This window comes from Protopterus annectens, chromosome 7.part1, assembly GCF_019279795.1.
Source record: "Protopterus annectens isolate FY-2018-M chromosome 7.part1, PAN1.0, whole genome shotgun sequence".
Taxonomy (NCBI): Eukaryota; Metazoa; Chordata; order Ceratodontiformes; family Protopteridae; genus Protopterus; species Protopterus annectens.
Window position 1 is genome coordinate 367,269,688 of NC_056740.1, and position 17,885 is coordinate 367,287,572.

The following is a 17,885-nucleotide window of genomic DNA, read 5'->3' on the forward strand; positions in this document are numbered from 1 at the left end:
CCATCTTTGTCTGGATTCAACCCAATAAGAATGTGGACTGGATCAACTACATTTACTATAACCAGCAGCGTTTTGTGAACTATACCAAAGATGCATTGAAAGAAATTGCTGAACAACTGGAGGCCACTTTGCAGGTGGCATGGCAGAATCGAATTGCGTTGGATATGCTCCTGGCCAAAGAAGGAGGAGTTTCCAAGATGTTTGGGACTTTCTGTTGTACATATATTCCGAATAACACTGCCCCTGATGGGAGCATCACTCGAGCTTTGAAAGGTTTGGAGATGTTATCCGAAGAATTGGCAGAGAACTCTGGGGTAAATAATCCCTTCACAGACTTTCTACAAGCGTGGTTTGGAAAATGGAGTCATCTCATCAGCAGTTTCATGGTGTCCGTTGGAGTCGCTGTGGCTATCGTGGTGGTATGTGGTTGCTGTTGTATACCCTGTATCAGAGGTCTTCTACAAAGACTGGTTGATACTGCTGTTACGAAAACGATGTACCAGCAGTTGCAACAGACTGGTGAAAGTGAATACATTGAAATGTGACTTTTGCAAATGTTTTGAAGTTTAAAAGTTTGTCTTGCAAATGAAGTAATGTATGCAAAGAAAAACTTAGTTTTTACCATATATTGCTGAAATAAAAAGACAAATAAAAGTGTTTTGAGGGGGGAAATGTTAAGAGAAAAAGTTTTAAAACATACTGTTATTTGTCCCTTTCTCCCATCTAGCAAAATGAATATGCTATTTGCTGAAGTGTTGGTAAGAAAAGGTCATTGAACCATGTTTATTAAAGATGGACTTTATCTATGATAGATGTAGTTTGCTTATGAACTTGAATAACATCTATTTTCTATACTTCTGAATAAAGAAAGCTAACTGCAGTTAAATGAAAGCTTGGTAAAAGGACGCACGGCTGAGTAAGAGTTAATTTACTGAGGCAAGCTGTGTGTTCTGGAAAATTCCAGCTACCACTGTTGAACTAAGTATTCTGTACCTTTTTGAACATTCTGTACTAACTGTGGTTTTGAGGTAAACATTCTACACTAGCTGTAGTTTTGAGGTAAAACATTCTTTTCTGAGGTGATTTGTGATCCTAGATGTTTTTCATAGCCAACTGTCAACTGTCAGAAATGTAACAAAAGCTATTTTGGCTAGTAACAGGAAAGTATAAAAGTTGATGTCAGTAAACAAGCTGATCAGATTGAGATCATCTTGGCCAACATGTTGCTGTAATCTGGTTAGCAGTTAATAAAGGAAATTTTCATCACCTGAGGCAGATGTGACTCGCTTGAATTTTTCTTCTGACAGTAACTGGCTGGCTTAGCAGGATATAACCCATATGTCTTAAGCTACTGCAGCAGCGATCCATATGAAGAACATCCAATCCTTCTATCAAATTTTTAGATCTGTATGAATACAGAAAACTGCATATAGCAATTTAAAATTATTAGACATTCAGACAAGTGCATTTAAACACACACATACAACCACACACAGACACACAGCCAGCAAATTTAAGATGGAGTCCTCCCAACATTTATTTTGATTTTCTATTTGCATTTTTGTAACTGCACATTGTCTCTGGTCCCCTGTCTGTATGGTGATGCTGTTTGGCTTTTAAGCTATCATCACTGCTGCGTTTTGGTACCAGAAAAACTCAGATCTGTAAACCCTGATATGACTGTAAGGAGTCATGACTCTGACATATAAAAAGCATTAACCACTTTAAGTGATGTAGAGTTCTCAGTGGCAAACATTACTTATGACCAAATACAAGCTCCCAAATGGATTTAACTTAACAAGCCTTTGCAAAACAGTACTGCATGCTGTCATCCATGATTATTACTAAAATTATTAAAAGAAATGTTGCTACAGCACAGCATCTGCTTACTGCTAACCTAAGTTCAAGTACCGAGCCAGGCACCACTGCACTATCCAGGGAAATACAGAAAAAGAGTAGTATCTCCCAGCTAATTTCCCTTACAAGGAATAGGAAAGTATTATGAAGGCCTGGAACAGAAAGGATTAGTAAGGTCCTGATCATCTGTATCCTCAGGAGAACTGCAAGATGGAGACCAAGTAGGCTTCTACTTTCACAAAGCAGTCCCCTTCAAAATCCAAGTGGAACAAGATGCCATTGCACACTCTTTCAGTAGGCTTAAGGAGTCAGTATGATACATTAGTAAAACTTGATGACTTGCAGTTTGATGGAGCCATTGCTTTATTGCTCAAGTCCTTGGCCTAGTAGAGAAAGAATGATCTGCAGGATAAAAGACAACTTTCCAGATTCTAAGTATTTTTTTTCTGCTTTTTCGACCTTTTGTGCCTTTCGACGACTGTTTCTGCCTATTTTATAGAGTTATTACCTGTTTTTCCTGTTTTTATAAGCTTGAATTGTTTGTTGCACTTCCTAGTTTAAGTTTGCTTAAAAGTTAAACTACAGGCTAATACACTCAAGTGTACTAGCTTTTGATAGCATTTAATCGAAAAGCAAAGCATTTATTGTGTTTTCTGTTCTATCAGTGTAAAAAACTTAAAAAAAAACAAAAAAAATATTCTTGTTTTCCATACTTTCCTGAATAGTTTGTTCCAGTGATCAGATTTTGCTGATCCCTGGGCTTTGTCTTGGTTCCTGTGCTTCTCCATTTTCCTTGTTTGGTCAGGGGGAAGTTTCTTTACTCACAAGTGAGAGTGGGGAGTACTGAGCTGCCTGTTTGTCCTCAGAGGAGTGGTTTAAGACAGTAACTTGTAGTTCATTGGCCATTTTGGGTCATTTCCTGCCTTTTCCAGCCCCTGCTATAAAGCACGCTTTGGCGGGCTTTTCTGGCTGTAGAGAACTCAGCACAGCTCCTCGTGGTATCCAGCAGAGTTCCTAGAGCAGCAGAGACCAGAAAAGACAACTTTCCAGATTCTAAGTATTTTTTTTCTGCTTTTTCGACCTTTTGTGCCTTTCGATGACTGTTTCTGCCTATTTTATAGAGTTATTACCTGTTTTTCCTGTTTTTATAAGCTTGAATTGTTTGTTGCACTTCCTAGTTTAAGTTTGCTTAAAAGTTAAACTACAGGCTAATACACTCAAGTGTACTAGCTTTTGATAGCATTTAATCGAAAAGCAAAGCATTTATTGTGTTTTCTGTTCTATCTGTGTAAAAAACTTAAAAAAAAACAAAAAAAATATTCTTGTTTTCCATACTGTCCTGAATAGTTTGTTCCAGTGATCAGATTTTGCTGATCCCTGGGCTTTGACTTGGTTCCTGTGCTTCTCCATTTTCCTTGTTTGGTCAGGGGGAAGTTTCTTTACTCACAAGTGAGAGTGGGGAGTACTGAGCTGCCTGTTTGTCCTCAGAGGAGTGGTTTAAGACAGTAACTTGTAGTTCATTGGCCATTTTGGGTCATTTCCTGCCTTTTCCAGCCCCCTGCTATAAAGCACGCTTTGGCGGGCTTTTCTGGCTGTAGAGAACTCAGCACAGCTCCTCGTGGTATCCAGCAGAGTTCCTAGAGCAGCAGAGACCAGAAAAGACAACTTTCCAGATTCTAAGTATTTTTTTTCTGCTTTTTCGACCTTTTGTGCCTTTCGATGACTGTTTCTGCCTATTTTATAGAGTTATTACCTGTTTTTCCTGTTTTTATAAGCTTGAATTGTTTGTTGCACTTCCTAGTTTAAGTTTGCTTAAAAGTTAAACTACAGGCTAATACACTCAAGTGTACTAGCTTTTGATAGCATTTAATCGAAAAGCAAAGCATTTATTGTGTTTTCTGTTCTATCTGTGTAAAAAACTTAAAAAAAACCCCCAAAAAAATATTCTTGTTTTCCATACCTTCCTGAATAGTTTGATCCAGTGATCAGATTTTGCTGATCCCTGGGCTTTGTCTTGGTTCCTGTGCTTCTCCATTTTCCTCGTTTGGTCAGGGGGAAGTTTCTTTACTCACCAGTGAGACTGGGGAGTACTGAGCTGCCTGTTTGTCCTCAGAGGAGTGGTTTAAGACAGTAACTTGTAGTTCATTGGCCATTTTGGGTCATTTCCTGCCTTTTCCAGCCTCCTGCTATAAAGCACGCTTTGGTGGGCTTTTCTGGCTGTAGAGAACTCAGCACAGCTCCTCGTGGTATCCAGCAGAGTTCCTAGAGCAGCAGAGACCAGAAAAGACAACTTTCCAAATTCTAAGTATGTTTTTTCTGCTTTTTCGACCTTTTGTGCCTTTTGACGACTGTTTCTGCCTATTTTATAGAGTTATTACCTGTTTTTCCTGTTTTTATAAGCTTGAATTGTTTGTTGCACTTCCTAGTTTAAGTTTGCTCAAAAGTTAAACTACAAGCTAATACACTCAAGTGTACTAGCTTTTGATAGCATTTAATCGAAAAGCAAAGCATTTATTGTATTTTCTGTTCTATCAGTGTAAAAAACTTAAAAAAAAACAAAATAAATATTCTTGTTTTCCATACTTTCCTGAATAGTTTGTTCCAGTGATCAGATTTTGCTGATCCCTGGGCTTTGTCTTGGTTCCTGTGCTTCTCCATTTTCCTTGTTTGGTCAGGGGGAAGTTTCTTTACTCACCAGTGAGAGTGGGGAGTACTGAGCTGCCTGTTTGTCCTCAGAGGAGTGGTTTAAGACAGTAACTTGTAGTTCATTGGCCATTTTGGGTCATTTCCTGCCTTTTCCAGCCCCCTGCTATAAAGCGCGCTTTAGCGGGGAGTTGCCACAGGAGCACACAAGAGCAGCGTCGGTTAATCAAGGTTAAACTATTCAGGCTACCTAAAGTCCACTCTTCATTTTTTCCCTTAGAACAGCTCTTCTTGAACTGTACTGCTAATCTAACCAGCCTATTCTCTATCTAAAAAGATCATCTCTACTTGATTCCCAAGTAGACTATTCTCTATCTGTAAAGCCTAGCACTTGCTCCTAAAGTACTTTTTACTCTGATATAGCACTTTTTATTATACATAGTACCCCACCAGCGCAAAAACCCTTTTTCGATCACCACATCCCCCAAAGTCTTTCTCAAACTCATTTACATAAAGTTTTTGTCTATTCCTTCTAGCATGTCAAGGGATCAGTTGCTAGTGTCCTCTCCTGCTCAGCTGGTGAATCTGGGAATATTGAGGCAATGTTACAATTGCCTCATGTACACAGACAACCCTCTCCTTCTCCCACAAAACACAAATACATGCGAGAGATGCAACTATATAGCCAAACTGGAGGCTTAGCTCTCTCAACATAGGACTGGCAAGACCAGACAGGAGGAGAAGGTAACCACACACACCACAAACCCAGTCTCACATAGCACTATCACAACTTCAAATTATACACATAAACACACAAAGACATACTCGGAGGCTCTGATCAAAAATCTACCAAAACAGCAGAGGCCACCAAAGGAGACACCCAAACAACTGCCACCACAGGGCACAGCACATGCAACACATAGACCACAGAGTCAGTGTGCCAAACAGTCACAGCCCTTAAGGCCAAACACAATGCCTGACACACTCGTTATAGGTGACTCCATAGTCAGACACACTGATGTCCCGCTCAGCAGATTGAGTAAGGAGAAGGTCACAGTAAGCTGCATATCGGGCGCTAGAATCCGCCACATAATGCAAGCACTCAGGTCACTCAACTGCAGGTACAAGTATGACTCAGTTATTGTCCATGCTGGTGTGAACGACCTGAGACGTACCTCACTGGACTACATGAAAAGTGACATAGAGGAGCTCTCTGATTATGTAGCCCAGGCAGGTATGACCCTGACCTTGAGCAGTATCCTACCTTCACCAAGAATGATGCCACAATACAGAGACAAGATGATCAGCTTTAATAATTGGCTTAAACTATGGTGTCATTCAAAGGGGATCCAATGTCTGTCTGCTTGGGATGACAAGCTGGACAAGCCACGCTGCTTCGCAAGGGACGGCTTGCACCTGTCACCCCTGGGCTTCCGGATTTTGGCAAAGGCTCTTGCAACCCCCTTAGTGCTTTTTTTAGGCAAGTCTCAAATTGTGAACCTACTACCCTAGAACACAAAAAAGGAAAAAAACTAAGGGTAATGCTGCTCAATGCCAGAAGTCTCAACCTCAAGATGCACGCACTCGAAGCCCTTCTCAGTATGGAGAACATCGATGTCTGTGCTGTGACTGAAACCTGGTTCAAGGCTCCTGAGAGCACCCGGCACTATCAGGTTTTACCTCATATCATGCGTTCCGGCCCCAAAACCCGGACAACACCAAGAAAGGAGGGGGGGTGTCCATATTCATCAAGGACACCCTCACCTCAAGGCTGGTGGCAACGCACGATGCATCAGAGACCATCCAGGTACAATTAACCGTAGGCAAGACTGCTCTGCAATTTGTAGCATGTTACAGGCCACCCTCTCAAACTCAGGAACCTCACACAGCTTTCCTGAAAACACTGGAGGGGATAAATGTATCTCCAAACACCATCATACTGGGTGATTTCAACTATCCAAATATAGACTGGGATCACTACTCAAGCCCCAACACTCTAGCCCAAAGGTTCCTAGAGTTCATAAACTCAAATGCCATGGAACAACTAGTCACCATCCCCACAAGAGGAGAAAACATACTAGATCTCATCATCACGAACATGGGGTCACAATGTTCAACACCAGAAGTATACCCCTCATTGGTGAAATCAGATCATAAACTAATCTCACTGGAAGTCCACATCCCGCCCCCACCCCAGATAAAAAAAGACCACAGTGAAGAACTTCTCAAAAGCCGACTTCACACTTCTAAAGACTGGTGTGGTCTCTTTCAAGGCCCCCGAGCCAACAGAAACCATTACTCAAACCGCTGAATCACTTACAAATGCCTTCTACCAGCACCTCCAGGACTGCATGGATCAGGCAATCCCAAACAAAACAAAGATTCTTTGTACCAAAGGCAAGCGTCCAGTCTGGTGGACCCCAGCCATAAACAAGCTCTACAACAAAAGGAAGAAGCTACTACAAGACAGAGCAAAATCCGTAAAAGAGAAGACACCCTTGATCATTATAAGTAAAAAACTAAGATCTCTCATAAAATCATCCAAGGCAAATTTTGAGAGAAAAATCGCTAAGGACTCAAAAAACAATCATAAGGCCTTTTTTAGCTATGTTAGAAACCTGGGAGGAAACTCCCAGATATGCTCAGAACTAGTTCAAAATGATGTAAAAATCACTGAACCTACAGACATTGCCAACATACTGGCTGACAGGTTCAGTGCAGATTTCTCCCCCCCTCCCCCCCCAAAAGGAGAGATATCTATACCAGAGGATTGTAGCCCCCCAAACATCTCAAATGCTCAGGTGAGAACTGCTCTCTCCAAGGCGAAAAACACAGCATCAATGGGACCAGATGGTGTCTCCGGTTGTGTGCTCCACGAACTCAATAAGGAATTAAACCTGCAGTTAGGGCAGCTGTTTAATCTTAGCCTCACCTCAGGATACTTACCCAAGGAGTGGCGTATGGCAACGGTGGTCCCACTTCACAAAGGAGGTGCCTCCACCGACCCCGGAAACTACCGTCCCATCAGCTTGACAAGCCTGGTCTGCAAAGCTATGGAGAGGATCATAATGGAACTCATAAATAAAGACATAGGGGACTTGCAGACACTGGATCCAACCCAGTTTGGCTTTGTCAAGGGCAGATCATGCCTGTTAAACTTGGTTGACTTTTTCGAAACAGTCACCAAGGCCATTGACGAGGGCAAGGCAGTCCACACAGCCTACCTTGACCTGGCAAAGGCTTTCGACACAATACCCCACTCGGGTATCATTGAAAAACTCACCAGCTTAAATGTAAACCCATACGTCACAAGATGGGTTGCAAACTGGCTAAGTGACAGAACCCACAGGGTCAGAGTTGCTAGCGCCATGTCAGACTCCAAGCCAGTCACAAGTGGTGTCCCACAGGGCTCAGTCCTGGGCCCACTCTTGTTCGGCATCTACTTTTCAGAAGTACAAGCAAACACAGGAGGATTATGGCTGACAAAGTTTGCAGATGACTGCAAACTGGGCACCATAGTTGAAAACCCATCTGACACAGATATCCTTCAGAAGGGTCTCATAGAAATGGAAAACTGGTGCCAGAGCCATGGCCTAAAGTTAAACGCCAAAAAATGCATAGTCATACCCTTCGGGAAAAACAAGGTTACCCCTAGTTACCATATAGGTGGCAATCCACTAAGCACAGAAGAGGTTATCAGGGATCTGGGGACACAGGTTGACAGTAACCTTTCGTTTGACACTCACGTTGCCAAAGTAGTTAAGAAGACCTTCTACATTGCCCACCTGATCATGAAGGGATTCACATCTAGATCAAGGGAGGTCATCATTCCCCTGTATTCATCACTCATCAGACCAATGATTGAGTACAATGCCCCATTCGGAATGTATCTGACCCGACACCTGCAGCAACTGGAAAGGCCCCAAAAGTTCCTCACCAAGAGGATAAAGGGTCTCAAAAATATGTCTTATGCTGCCCGACTGAAGGAACTCCAGCTCTATTCAGTCACTTACCGTCTGCTCAGAGGTGAACTGTGCCTGACATACAAGACCATGTCCAACCCGGAATTAATGAACATGCTTCACCTCAAAAAATCTAAATCCATCAGAACTACAAGGGCAAGAGACTTAAACCTTAACACGGCTATTAATAGGACATGCTGGAGGGACAGATTCATCACCCAGAGACTCCCTATGCTGTGGAACAAAATCCTGGTACATGTAAGGCAGAGAACCTCGCTGGCTCTGTTCAAGAGAAATCTTGACCAATGGATGGGAGATCGCAGGTATACCCCAGGGATAACTTCAGTGTCACTGCTTGACAGAGGCACAGCAAAATAATGGGCATAGTATCCTCAAAACTAAAGGGGTGGCGAAAGCCACAAAACTCTGGGCTAGGCTTGTAAATGCCCTAGGGCAGATAGCCTTGTATGAACCTATGAACCTATGAACCTAAAGGTTACTGGAGAGCAACAATACATGGTAAGATAGTCGAATGGACCAAAATTACAAAGATAAATATTAACACAAATTTCACTAAATGCAGAAGAACAAAATTGGCACTTATAGTAAAATAGGTCCTTAAGCATACTTACCCTGGCTTTAATTCTGACTGGCGTCTTATTACAGAGTATCGAATTGCAATAGTACAGGCCTTTAAAAGGCTAGGTATCACTTCAGTAGCAACTACATTAACTCGTACCATAACCATGGTGAAATAGTTCATTCTTTCACTACCTCTTTTTCTATACATTCCATCATCAGAAACCTGGAAAAATACAGTAAAGATTTATTAATACATTTTTCATAATCCAGTCAAGTTACAACAAGCACTGCACATCAGATTAAGACAGAGAAATGTGCAAGAATTGTTAGTTAACATTCTAAACCAAGTAGTCTGGTGAAAGTTAATGGAAGCAGTCATCTCTGAGAATTTTAGCAATTAACAGGTCCCTGCTCAATGAATAGTTTCCTAATATCACTGTTAGATATATATTTAAAGATTTATAAAAACATGTACACCTGTTTGCTAGTTAGATGCATATACACTTCTGTTGCTAGAATATATGTAGACTAATTTAGTCAGATGCATACATTTCTGTTTGCTGGCATACATATATTAAAGGGTTAAACTGTTCTCAGCTATGGCATTCATTTGTAAATGTAACATGAATGTTCAGGTTCTGATACAGCTTGAGAAAAATGCTGATAAGGATAAGCTGAATGTTCAGTGTTTGGAACAAGCTTTAAGGGAAACAGTTAAGGATTCTCAAACAGGAAAGACTCCCTAAAAGTTTAATAAACAGACAGTATGACATCAGAAAATACCACAGTAATGACTTTGAGAGTTCCCAAAAGACTGCTTTCACAAGAATGTATATATGTGAGAACTGATCTGATTTCTTGTTAGATTTGGTTAATGGAGAACAATCTTTCATGTTGTATGAGAAGCAACTTGAAGGCATTAAAGCTGTGAACTGTACAAAGCTGTACGTGTTGTCTGTTATACAGACAAGTTATTTTAGTACTCTGTGCATGAAAGATAATAATATATTGCTGAAAAGGTTAATAGTCTGCAAAGTTTATGTGCACTAACCTGACTTTGTTTTTTACAAGGCATTAAATCAGCAGCTAATCAGACTTTGGTTCCAGCACACAAAAGCTGCTTTGCATTTATTTTTACCAGGCAGAAAGAGGTGCAGTTGGCAGCTTCAGGCTAGTAAGACAATACTGACATTCAATCATTCATTTTAAATAAATTTTCAATGGCGAGCCTTGCCTGTATTTGAACACAGGGGGAGTAGAGCCTGTGCCTTATATAAGGTCACTTCAGTAAAAGCGCGGTAACTAACATTTATTTACACACACAAAGGAGGAAAACAGTGCTAGAAAATGTTCAGCCAAAGCTTTCAGCTGAAAAAATTCCTTCCTGTGCTAGTTTTTTTGTGTTTTCTTTGGCTAATATTTATGTACGTAACTGATTCCTGAATAGGAGCACTTCAATTTCCACAGTTTGCAGTAGTACAGTTACCCAGAGGTCTGGATCCAGAGAACGACTACAGGGTAGGAAGTAAGCAGTACCATAAATTCTCCAGGTTGTTGACAGTTCAAGTTTGAATTTGCCACTGCCAACTTCATTTCACCAGCTTTTCAAGTAACTACAAACATTTCTTGACCATCTACGGTGCTCAGAAGTGGCCAGATGAAGTTTCTGTGGACTTTGGTAAGCAAATTTTTGTGGTTACATAACAGCATGAATGGCGTAAATCAGGCTAGTAAAAAATGTAAACAGAACTTTACTCTAGATGGGTTGGATAGACCAGATAAAATATGGCAACAATTAAGACTTTGGTATGACCAGCATATTAGCAAATGTAAAACCTTATTAAGACAAGTAGATGTACATGCATTGAGTAAATGAGTAGTAACATTTGATTGGTACTTCAGCAGGAAAATGTTTTGTTTGACAATAAATGTTTATTGCGTGAATCATATGAAATTGCTTTCTGTGTACAATGCCATAAAAATATCGTGCAGACCACTGTTAGCAAATTAACTTGCAAAGAAACATCTTCTGATAGCACACTGTATCCTGACACCAAACAGTTATGCCGTGTCACTATGTTAATTTCAGAGTTAGAACAACTGTCAAGTCACTTGCTGGCAGAATTTCCTGTAGATCTTATTACAAAGTATGTAGAACAGTGGAATTTAGCTGCTAAGCAAGAAAAAACAGAAAAGGACAGGAATGAGGCTCATGATAAAATGACAGAAGATTTTAATAAATTCCTGAGGGACAGACAGGGTGAGTTCAGGGAATATAAAGATGCCATGCAAAAGCTGTGTCAAAAGTGCATAGGGACTTTGCAATCAAAAGCTGAGTCTCCTGAAAAGTGTCATAAAGCCCGTCAAGAATTACAGAACAAAATTGTAGACCTTAATAAGGATGTATTAGTTGAATTGACTAATATACAAAACACAACTTTAATAGCTCAGCTTAAGCAGGAACTGGAAAAGGGCAAGCCAGTTCAAATCATACAACAGGGAACTACTACAGCTGATCTGTATATACAGTCCAGATTGTTATAAAGTTTACTGCAGTGGAATGAAAAGAAAGGCATATTTTATAACATGCTTGCATTTGAAGAGTGGGTAGCATACAATGCGGGATCTGATGTGTGGACAGATGCATTACTCAGATGTTTCTGGATTTTTATTCCCAAATGTTTTAAAACTTTCATTTAGTTAAAGCAAGATGCTTATCCATTAAGCAGTAAAGTAGGACATATGACAGTTGTTCTAATGGCATATACACAAGTGCAGCTTTTCACAGCTAAGTTGTTAGATAATTTCAAAATCACCAATGGAACAGAGCGACCACTTTTGGTTTGTCTTTCAGCCCATATATCAAAGGTCAGACAGGGACATACAAAAAACAGAAGTACAGAAACAGTTAATACATTGCTTCTTATATCAAGTAAATGGGTCCCAGGGGATATTAAATGCATTTATGAAGAAAATTCAGATACCTTCACTGACATGGTTAAAAAATTAATGAGGGGACGGACTATGGCCAATGAGGGGGCATTATACTCACACCATATCTTTGCAGTAGGAGAAGGGGGTGAGTCATTTGAAGTAGTTATTGAAGTAAAAAGCCATAGAAGGCAACTGTAGTGTGATGAACCACCAGCAGAAAGAGCTGCATCAGCAGCTCCAGCTCCTGCTTCTGTATCCCCAGCAGAGGGATGAAATGCAGGTAATGAACAAAAGGTACCAACATGTTTTTCTGTAAAAAGATAGGGCATGTTAAGCAAGAGTGTGATCATTACAAGGCTTGGTGTAAAAGAAAGAAAGGACAGGGTGTGTTTCCAAAACAGAACCAAAGCATTCACAAGATAAGTAAAAAAAACAAGGCAGTGTGCAGAGACCTTATGATCTTGGTAAAGAAAGACAGCTATAAGGGTCATCAGTGCACAGGAAAATGGGACATATGCCCCATAGATTTTCAGGCAGCTTCGCCTGTAAATCCAAAATACTTGGAAGAACAAGCAAAGAAATAGCTAGGCAGCAGTTACGTAAAGAAATTGAAAAATATAAATATGTAGATCACTCAAATAGAGAGGAAGATGACAGACAAAAGCATGCAGTGTGCCACATTGCAGCTGATAACAAAAATGAGGATGAGTGCATTTTCTTACAATAGGGGTGTGCCCCCCCTACCCTGGTATCTTTCCTGAGTACCTTTAAAAAAGGGTTGAGACGGACGACCATCGATTAATATCTGGGTGGAGTGGTCACTATGGCAAAATGTCTTATTCGACACAGGAGCAGCACTATCCGTCACAAACAGACAGTAACCTGTAAATCCTACAAAAAAGGTTTGCATTTCCGAATTTAATGGTACAGGGTGCTATGCAGTAGGCAGCCAAGATGTAAACATAAAATTTCACTAAGATGGACAGGCATGGAAAGGTACATTTTTAATGCATCCATCCTGTTCAACTATCATTATTGGTATGGATACTTTAGGAACTTTGGGCATAGTAATTGACTTACTTAATAGTATTTTGTGGATTGGAAAAGGGCAACAGGGGAGGGAGGGGTAAGTAAAGTTTGCTGTGCAATCTCCCTACCTGAAAAACCTAACAGTGAAGATGTGTGGCAACAGTTCAAACAACAATTTCCAAATCTGTGGTCCAAGGGACCCTGCGACTGTGGAAAACTAGAAAAGCCAGTGGGGGTAGGTAGTGTTCAAGATTACATACCCTTTTTCAAAAACAGTATCCCATTCCTAGGGAGGTAGAAGAACACATGGAAAAGTGTATTGTAGATTGGAAAAGGAAAAAAATCATACAAAAAGCCAACAGTCCCACAAATTCACCTATCTGACCAGTTAAGAAGAAAGATGGTAATTACCGTCTTGTCATTGATTTAAGAAAATAAATCAGTACACAACTCCTAGAACACATTTAATTCCAGGAGTTCCAGAGCTGGCTGCACGTATTGTAACAAATTTAGAAGTTATGTACTTACCATAACGTTCCATCTGAGTAGGTGTATTCATTTGTCTGCAACCTGTGGGTATGAATCCGATATCGGATCCGAACCGGCATGGTTTATCCAGCTATGGATCCGAGCTCCTAGCTCCTCCCCTCACCCATAATGCCCTGCTCTCCCTACATGACCTCAGATCGAGTTTGCCCTGTATCAAATACCCTAATAAAGGGTAACACATTCTATGCAGGAAACTGACAAGGCCAGGCGGATAGGAGGGCGGGATGGTTGCAGACAAATGAATACACCTACTCAGATGGAACGTTATGGTAAGTACATAACTTCTAAATCTGAAGTAGGAGATTCATTTGTCAGCAACCTGTGGGACAGAGTCCCCAGCTACCTGAATCTTGGGTGGCCGTCATGGAAGGATATTACGGAGCACCGCGGAGCCAGATGATGCTCTCCTTCTGGATGTGATATCCAGCTTGTAATGAGAAATGAAGGTATGAGATGAAGCCCAAGTGGCCGCTGAACAAGTGTCATCCAGAGGAATCCTAGCCTTAAAGGCTGCTGAGGTAGAAACAGACCGGGTTGAATGAGCATGGACTCCGTCCAGTGCGGGCCTCCCAGAAGCTTGGTAAGCTAAAAGAATACACTGGGAAATCCATCGTGACAAGGAGACTTTGGAAATTGGTTTAACCAGATTAAATTTGGCAAAGGAAATGAACAACTGGTCTGACTGCCTGTGACCAGCTGTCCTATTAAGATAAAAATGAAGCTGCCTGTGAACATCCAAAGAATGCAGCTTGTACTCGCCTTTGTTCTGATAATTAGGAAAGAAAACGGGGAGGTTGATGGATTGATTAATGTTTGCTTCTGAAGCTACCTTAGGAAGAAACGAGGGATTGATCCTGAGGTACACACGGTCCGGATGGAAGATCAAGTAAGGCGGCTTCATGGAAAGGGCTTGGAGTTCCGAAACTCTTTTGGCTGAAGTAATGGCTACTAAAAATGCAGTCTTAAGAGATAAGAATTTTAGATCTACTGTGGCCACAGGCTCGAAGGGGGGAGCGGTCAAGGCCTGAAGAACCAAGGAAAGATCCCATGGTGGAACCGCCTGCTTGACAGGGGGTCTAAGCAGAAAGGTGCCTTTTAGAAAGATTTTACATAACTTGGCAGACATAAGAGGCCCAGAGTCATGACCAACATGATAGTGAGAAATGGCCGCTAGCTGAACTTTGACCGTGGAACTACTGGCGCCATCATTAAAAAGAGTGGTAAGGAAGTCTAGAACCACGGGAAGAGGTACCGTGAAGGGATCTAGACCTTGCCGCTCCGCCCAAATGGAGAATCGTTTCCATTTACTGCGGTAAGTTTTTCTGGTAGAGGGTTTATGCGCCGCTACCAGAATGGCCTTAACGGGAGACGAAATACCTGGAGTCCTGATTAGGAGTGGAACTGGAGCAGCCAAGCAGTCAGCTTCAGGTTGTCCAGGTTCGGGGATGGTAGGTTCAATGGGTGTGCTATCAGATCCGGAAGGGGATCTAGAATCCAAGGTGGATTCACTGAGTGAGACCTTAGGTAAGGGAACCAGATCTGCCGAGGCCAGAATGGGGCTATGAGGATCATTCTGCATCCCAACCGAGAGGCTTTCTGAAGAACCTGGAGCATCAGAGGCAGAGGGGGGTATGCGTAAAGAAGACCGGGAGGCCAAGCATGCACCAGAGCGTCTCTCGGGGAATCCCCTGGTGGAGGGATTAGAGCGAAAAAACTGTCGCACTTGGTGTTTAAGGGAGAAGCAAAGAGATCGCAACAAGGAGTTCCCCACCGTGCGAAGATACGTTTCGCTACTTGAGCATTGAGAGACCACTCATACGGGGAGAGAATGGTGCGACTGAGCTTGTCCGCAAGGATGTTGGACCAACCCGGAATATGCGTTGCGATGAGAAAGCGGTTGGTGGAGATCGCCCATTCCCACACTCTCATGGCTTCCCGACATAAAGGGTAAGACCTGGTTCCCCCCTGTTTGTTGATGTACCAGACCACCGACATGTTGTCTGACTGAATCGCAATTGTTCCCAGGGGAAGAAAGGCTTGAAGTGCTTGCAACGCCAAGAGCACGGCCCTCATCTCCAGAACATTGATATGCAGGGAGGTCTCCGAGTCGTTCCACGTGCCTTGGACCGTCCGTCCCGCAAAATGCCCCCCCCCCACCCAAGGCGAGATGCGTCCGTGGTCACTGTGGCAAGGGGGGGAGATGCACAAAAGGGGCGGCCTCCTTGGAGATCCTCTGAATGGAGCCACCACAAAAGAGACCGCTTGCAAGCCTTGCTGATTGCAATGGGGTGATGCAGAGGAAGAGAAAGATAAGACCATTGTACTTGAAGCGTCCACTGAAGTACTTGCATGTTCAAGCGGGCGAGCGGGAGAAGAGAAATCACTGCCGCCATGGACCCTAGTGCCCTCAGGACCAATTCCGCCGGAACTGAGCTGGAGCGGAGGATGGCCCGCACCTGGAGTCATAGATTCCGAATTCTGTCAGGTGTGAGGAAGGCTCTTAACTTCCTTGTGTCTAACCTGGCACCTATGAAATCTATCAGCTGAGTAGGGGCCAGGTTGGACTTTCGTTATCGTGATACCTAGCCAGGGAGCTAGCTGAAGAAAGGAGTCTCTTGCCAAGGATAGTAGATGCCTTGTTGGGGCGGTGAGAAGCCAGTCGTCCAGGTACGGAAAGACCTGCACCCCCTGAAGCCTCAGTTGGGCCGCAACCACTGCTGATACTTTGGTGAACACCCTGGGGGCTGTGGTGAGACCAAAGGGAAGGACCCTGAACTGGTAGTAACTGGCTCCCAGCCAGAAGCGAAGAAACCTCCTGGACCGTCTGTCCATTAGTATGGGGTAGTACGCATCCTTGAGGTCTATAGAGCACATCCAGTGATTTTCTCCCAGAAGGGGGAGGATAGACTGTAAAGTGACCATCCGGAACTTCTCCTTGGGAACTGCCAGGTTTAATAGGGACAGATCTAAAATGGGTCTTAGGTCCCCCGTCTTTTTTAGCACTAAAAAGAACCTGGAGTAGAACCCTGATCCGATCTGGTCTAGGGGGATGGGCTGGATGGCTCTTTTCCTCAGCAGATAGCCAATTTCTGCTGAAGCGGCCTCCCTCTGATCGGGTGGAACATCGGGGAGGGATTTTGGTTTCGGGATGTGAAGGAAGGGGATTTTGTATCCTCTGGATATAATACGGAGGACCCAGCGGTCTGATGTTATGGACTCCCATGCCACTAGGTGCTCCGAAAAACATCCCCTGACTGCCTCCAGAGTGGAGCAGTCGGGCAACCCCTCAGGGTTGCTGCGCGGGCCTCTCAGAGAAAAGTTCTCTGGACCCGAAATTCCTGGGAGCCCCTCTGCCCCTGGGGTGGCGTCCACCCTGTCCTCCTCTGCCATGGAAGGACTGGTTGTCCAGAGCGGGTTGGGATTGCTGCGACTTCTGGAACCACATCTTCTTCTGGCCCTTTTGGTTCCTAGAGTAGGACCTCTGGGGCACAGAGAAGCGGACTCCGACGGCAGACAGCATCTTCCCGTCCTTCTCGCTCTGGACTAAGGTGTCGCGAACCGTCTTGCCGAAAAGGGCAGAACCATCAAAGGCGGCGTTCACGAAAGATGCCTTGAAGGGCTCTGTGAAATCGCAATAGCGGAGCCAGGCCTGGCGTCTCATGACTAGGCCTACTCCTGCAGCTCTAGCGGCTCCCTCAGTAGCATGGGAAAGCAACCGCATAGAGGTATTTGTCACGGACCGAAGAGTGGCCATACGGGTGGAGTGCAAAAGTTTGTCCTCCTCCGACATGGACTCTGGGGGGGATGCAGCGTATTCTTTGATAAGATCGCGCTGCATTCTAACAACATGTGCCAGATAGTTGAGCGCCCTCACTGAGAAGGTCGCTGAACTAAACATTCGCTTCCCCAAGAGGTCCATCATCCGAGACTCCTTGCTTGTAGGATGGACTGAGGGACTCTCCTGGGCGAGTTCCCTCTTGGTGGCTGCTGCCGTCAACATGGCATCTACCGGAGGACCCTTACTCCAGTGGGCATGGTCAGCAGGGGGGCTGAGAATCCTGTCTGGCCTTTTGGGGATTGGCTCCACAGTGTCCGGTTCCTTCCACGCCCTGGTGGTAATAAGGTCCACCAGGGGGTCGGCAGGAGGGGACACCCAAGAGGTAGACGGGCCCACTTCGAATGCCTCCAAGAACACGGACTCGTCCGAAGAAGACTTTGGGGCAGACCACCCACCTCTTTTACGAAGCATTTCCATGATGTCTCTAAAGGAGACATCCTTGGGGGGTGATCTTGGGGAGCCTTCCCCTTCCTCCAAGTCTGTGTCTTCAG

At 43.4% G+C, this 17,885-nt stretch overlaps 1 protein-coding gene across 1 annotated transcript in view; it reads right to left on the reverse strand.

Moving 5' to 3' along the window:
• The window catches only part of ACOX2 (acyl-CoA oxidase 2), a 1,215,466-nt gene that overhangs the window by 787,866 nt on the left and 409,715 nt on the right, over positions 1 to 17,885 (reverse strand). The window contains exon 7 of the mRNA XM_044078809.1: positions 9,095 to 9,267. Coding sequence (XP_043934744.1) covers positions 9,095 to 9,267 — 173 coding nt within the window. The remainder of the gene's footprint in view (positions 1 to 9,094; positions 9,268 to 17,885) is intronic.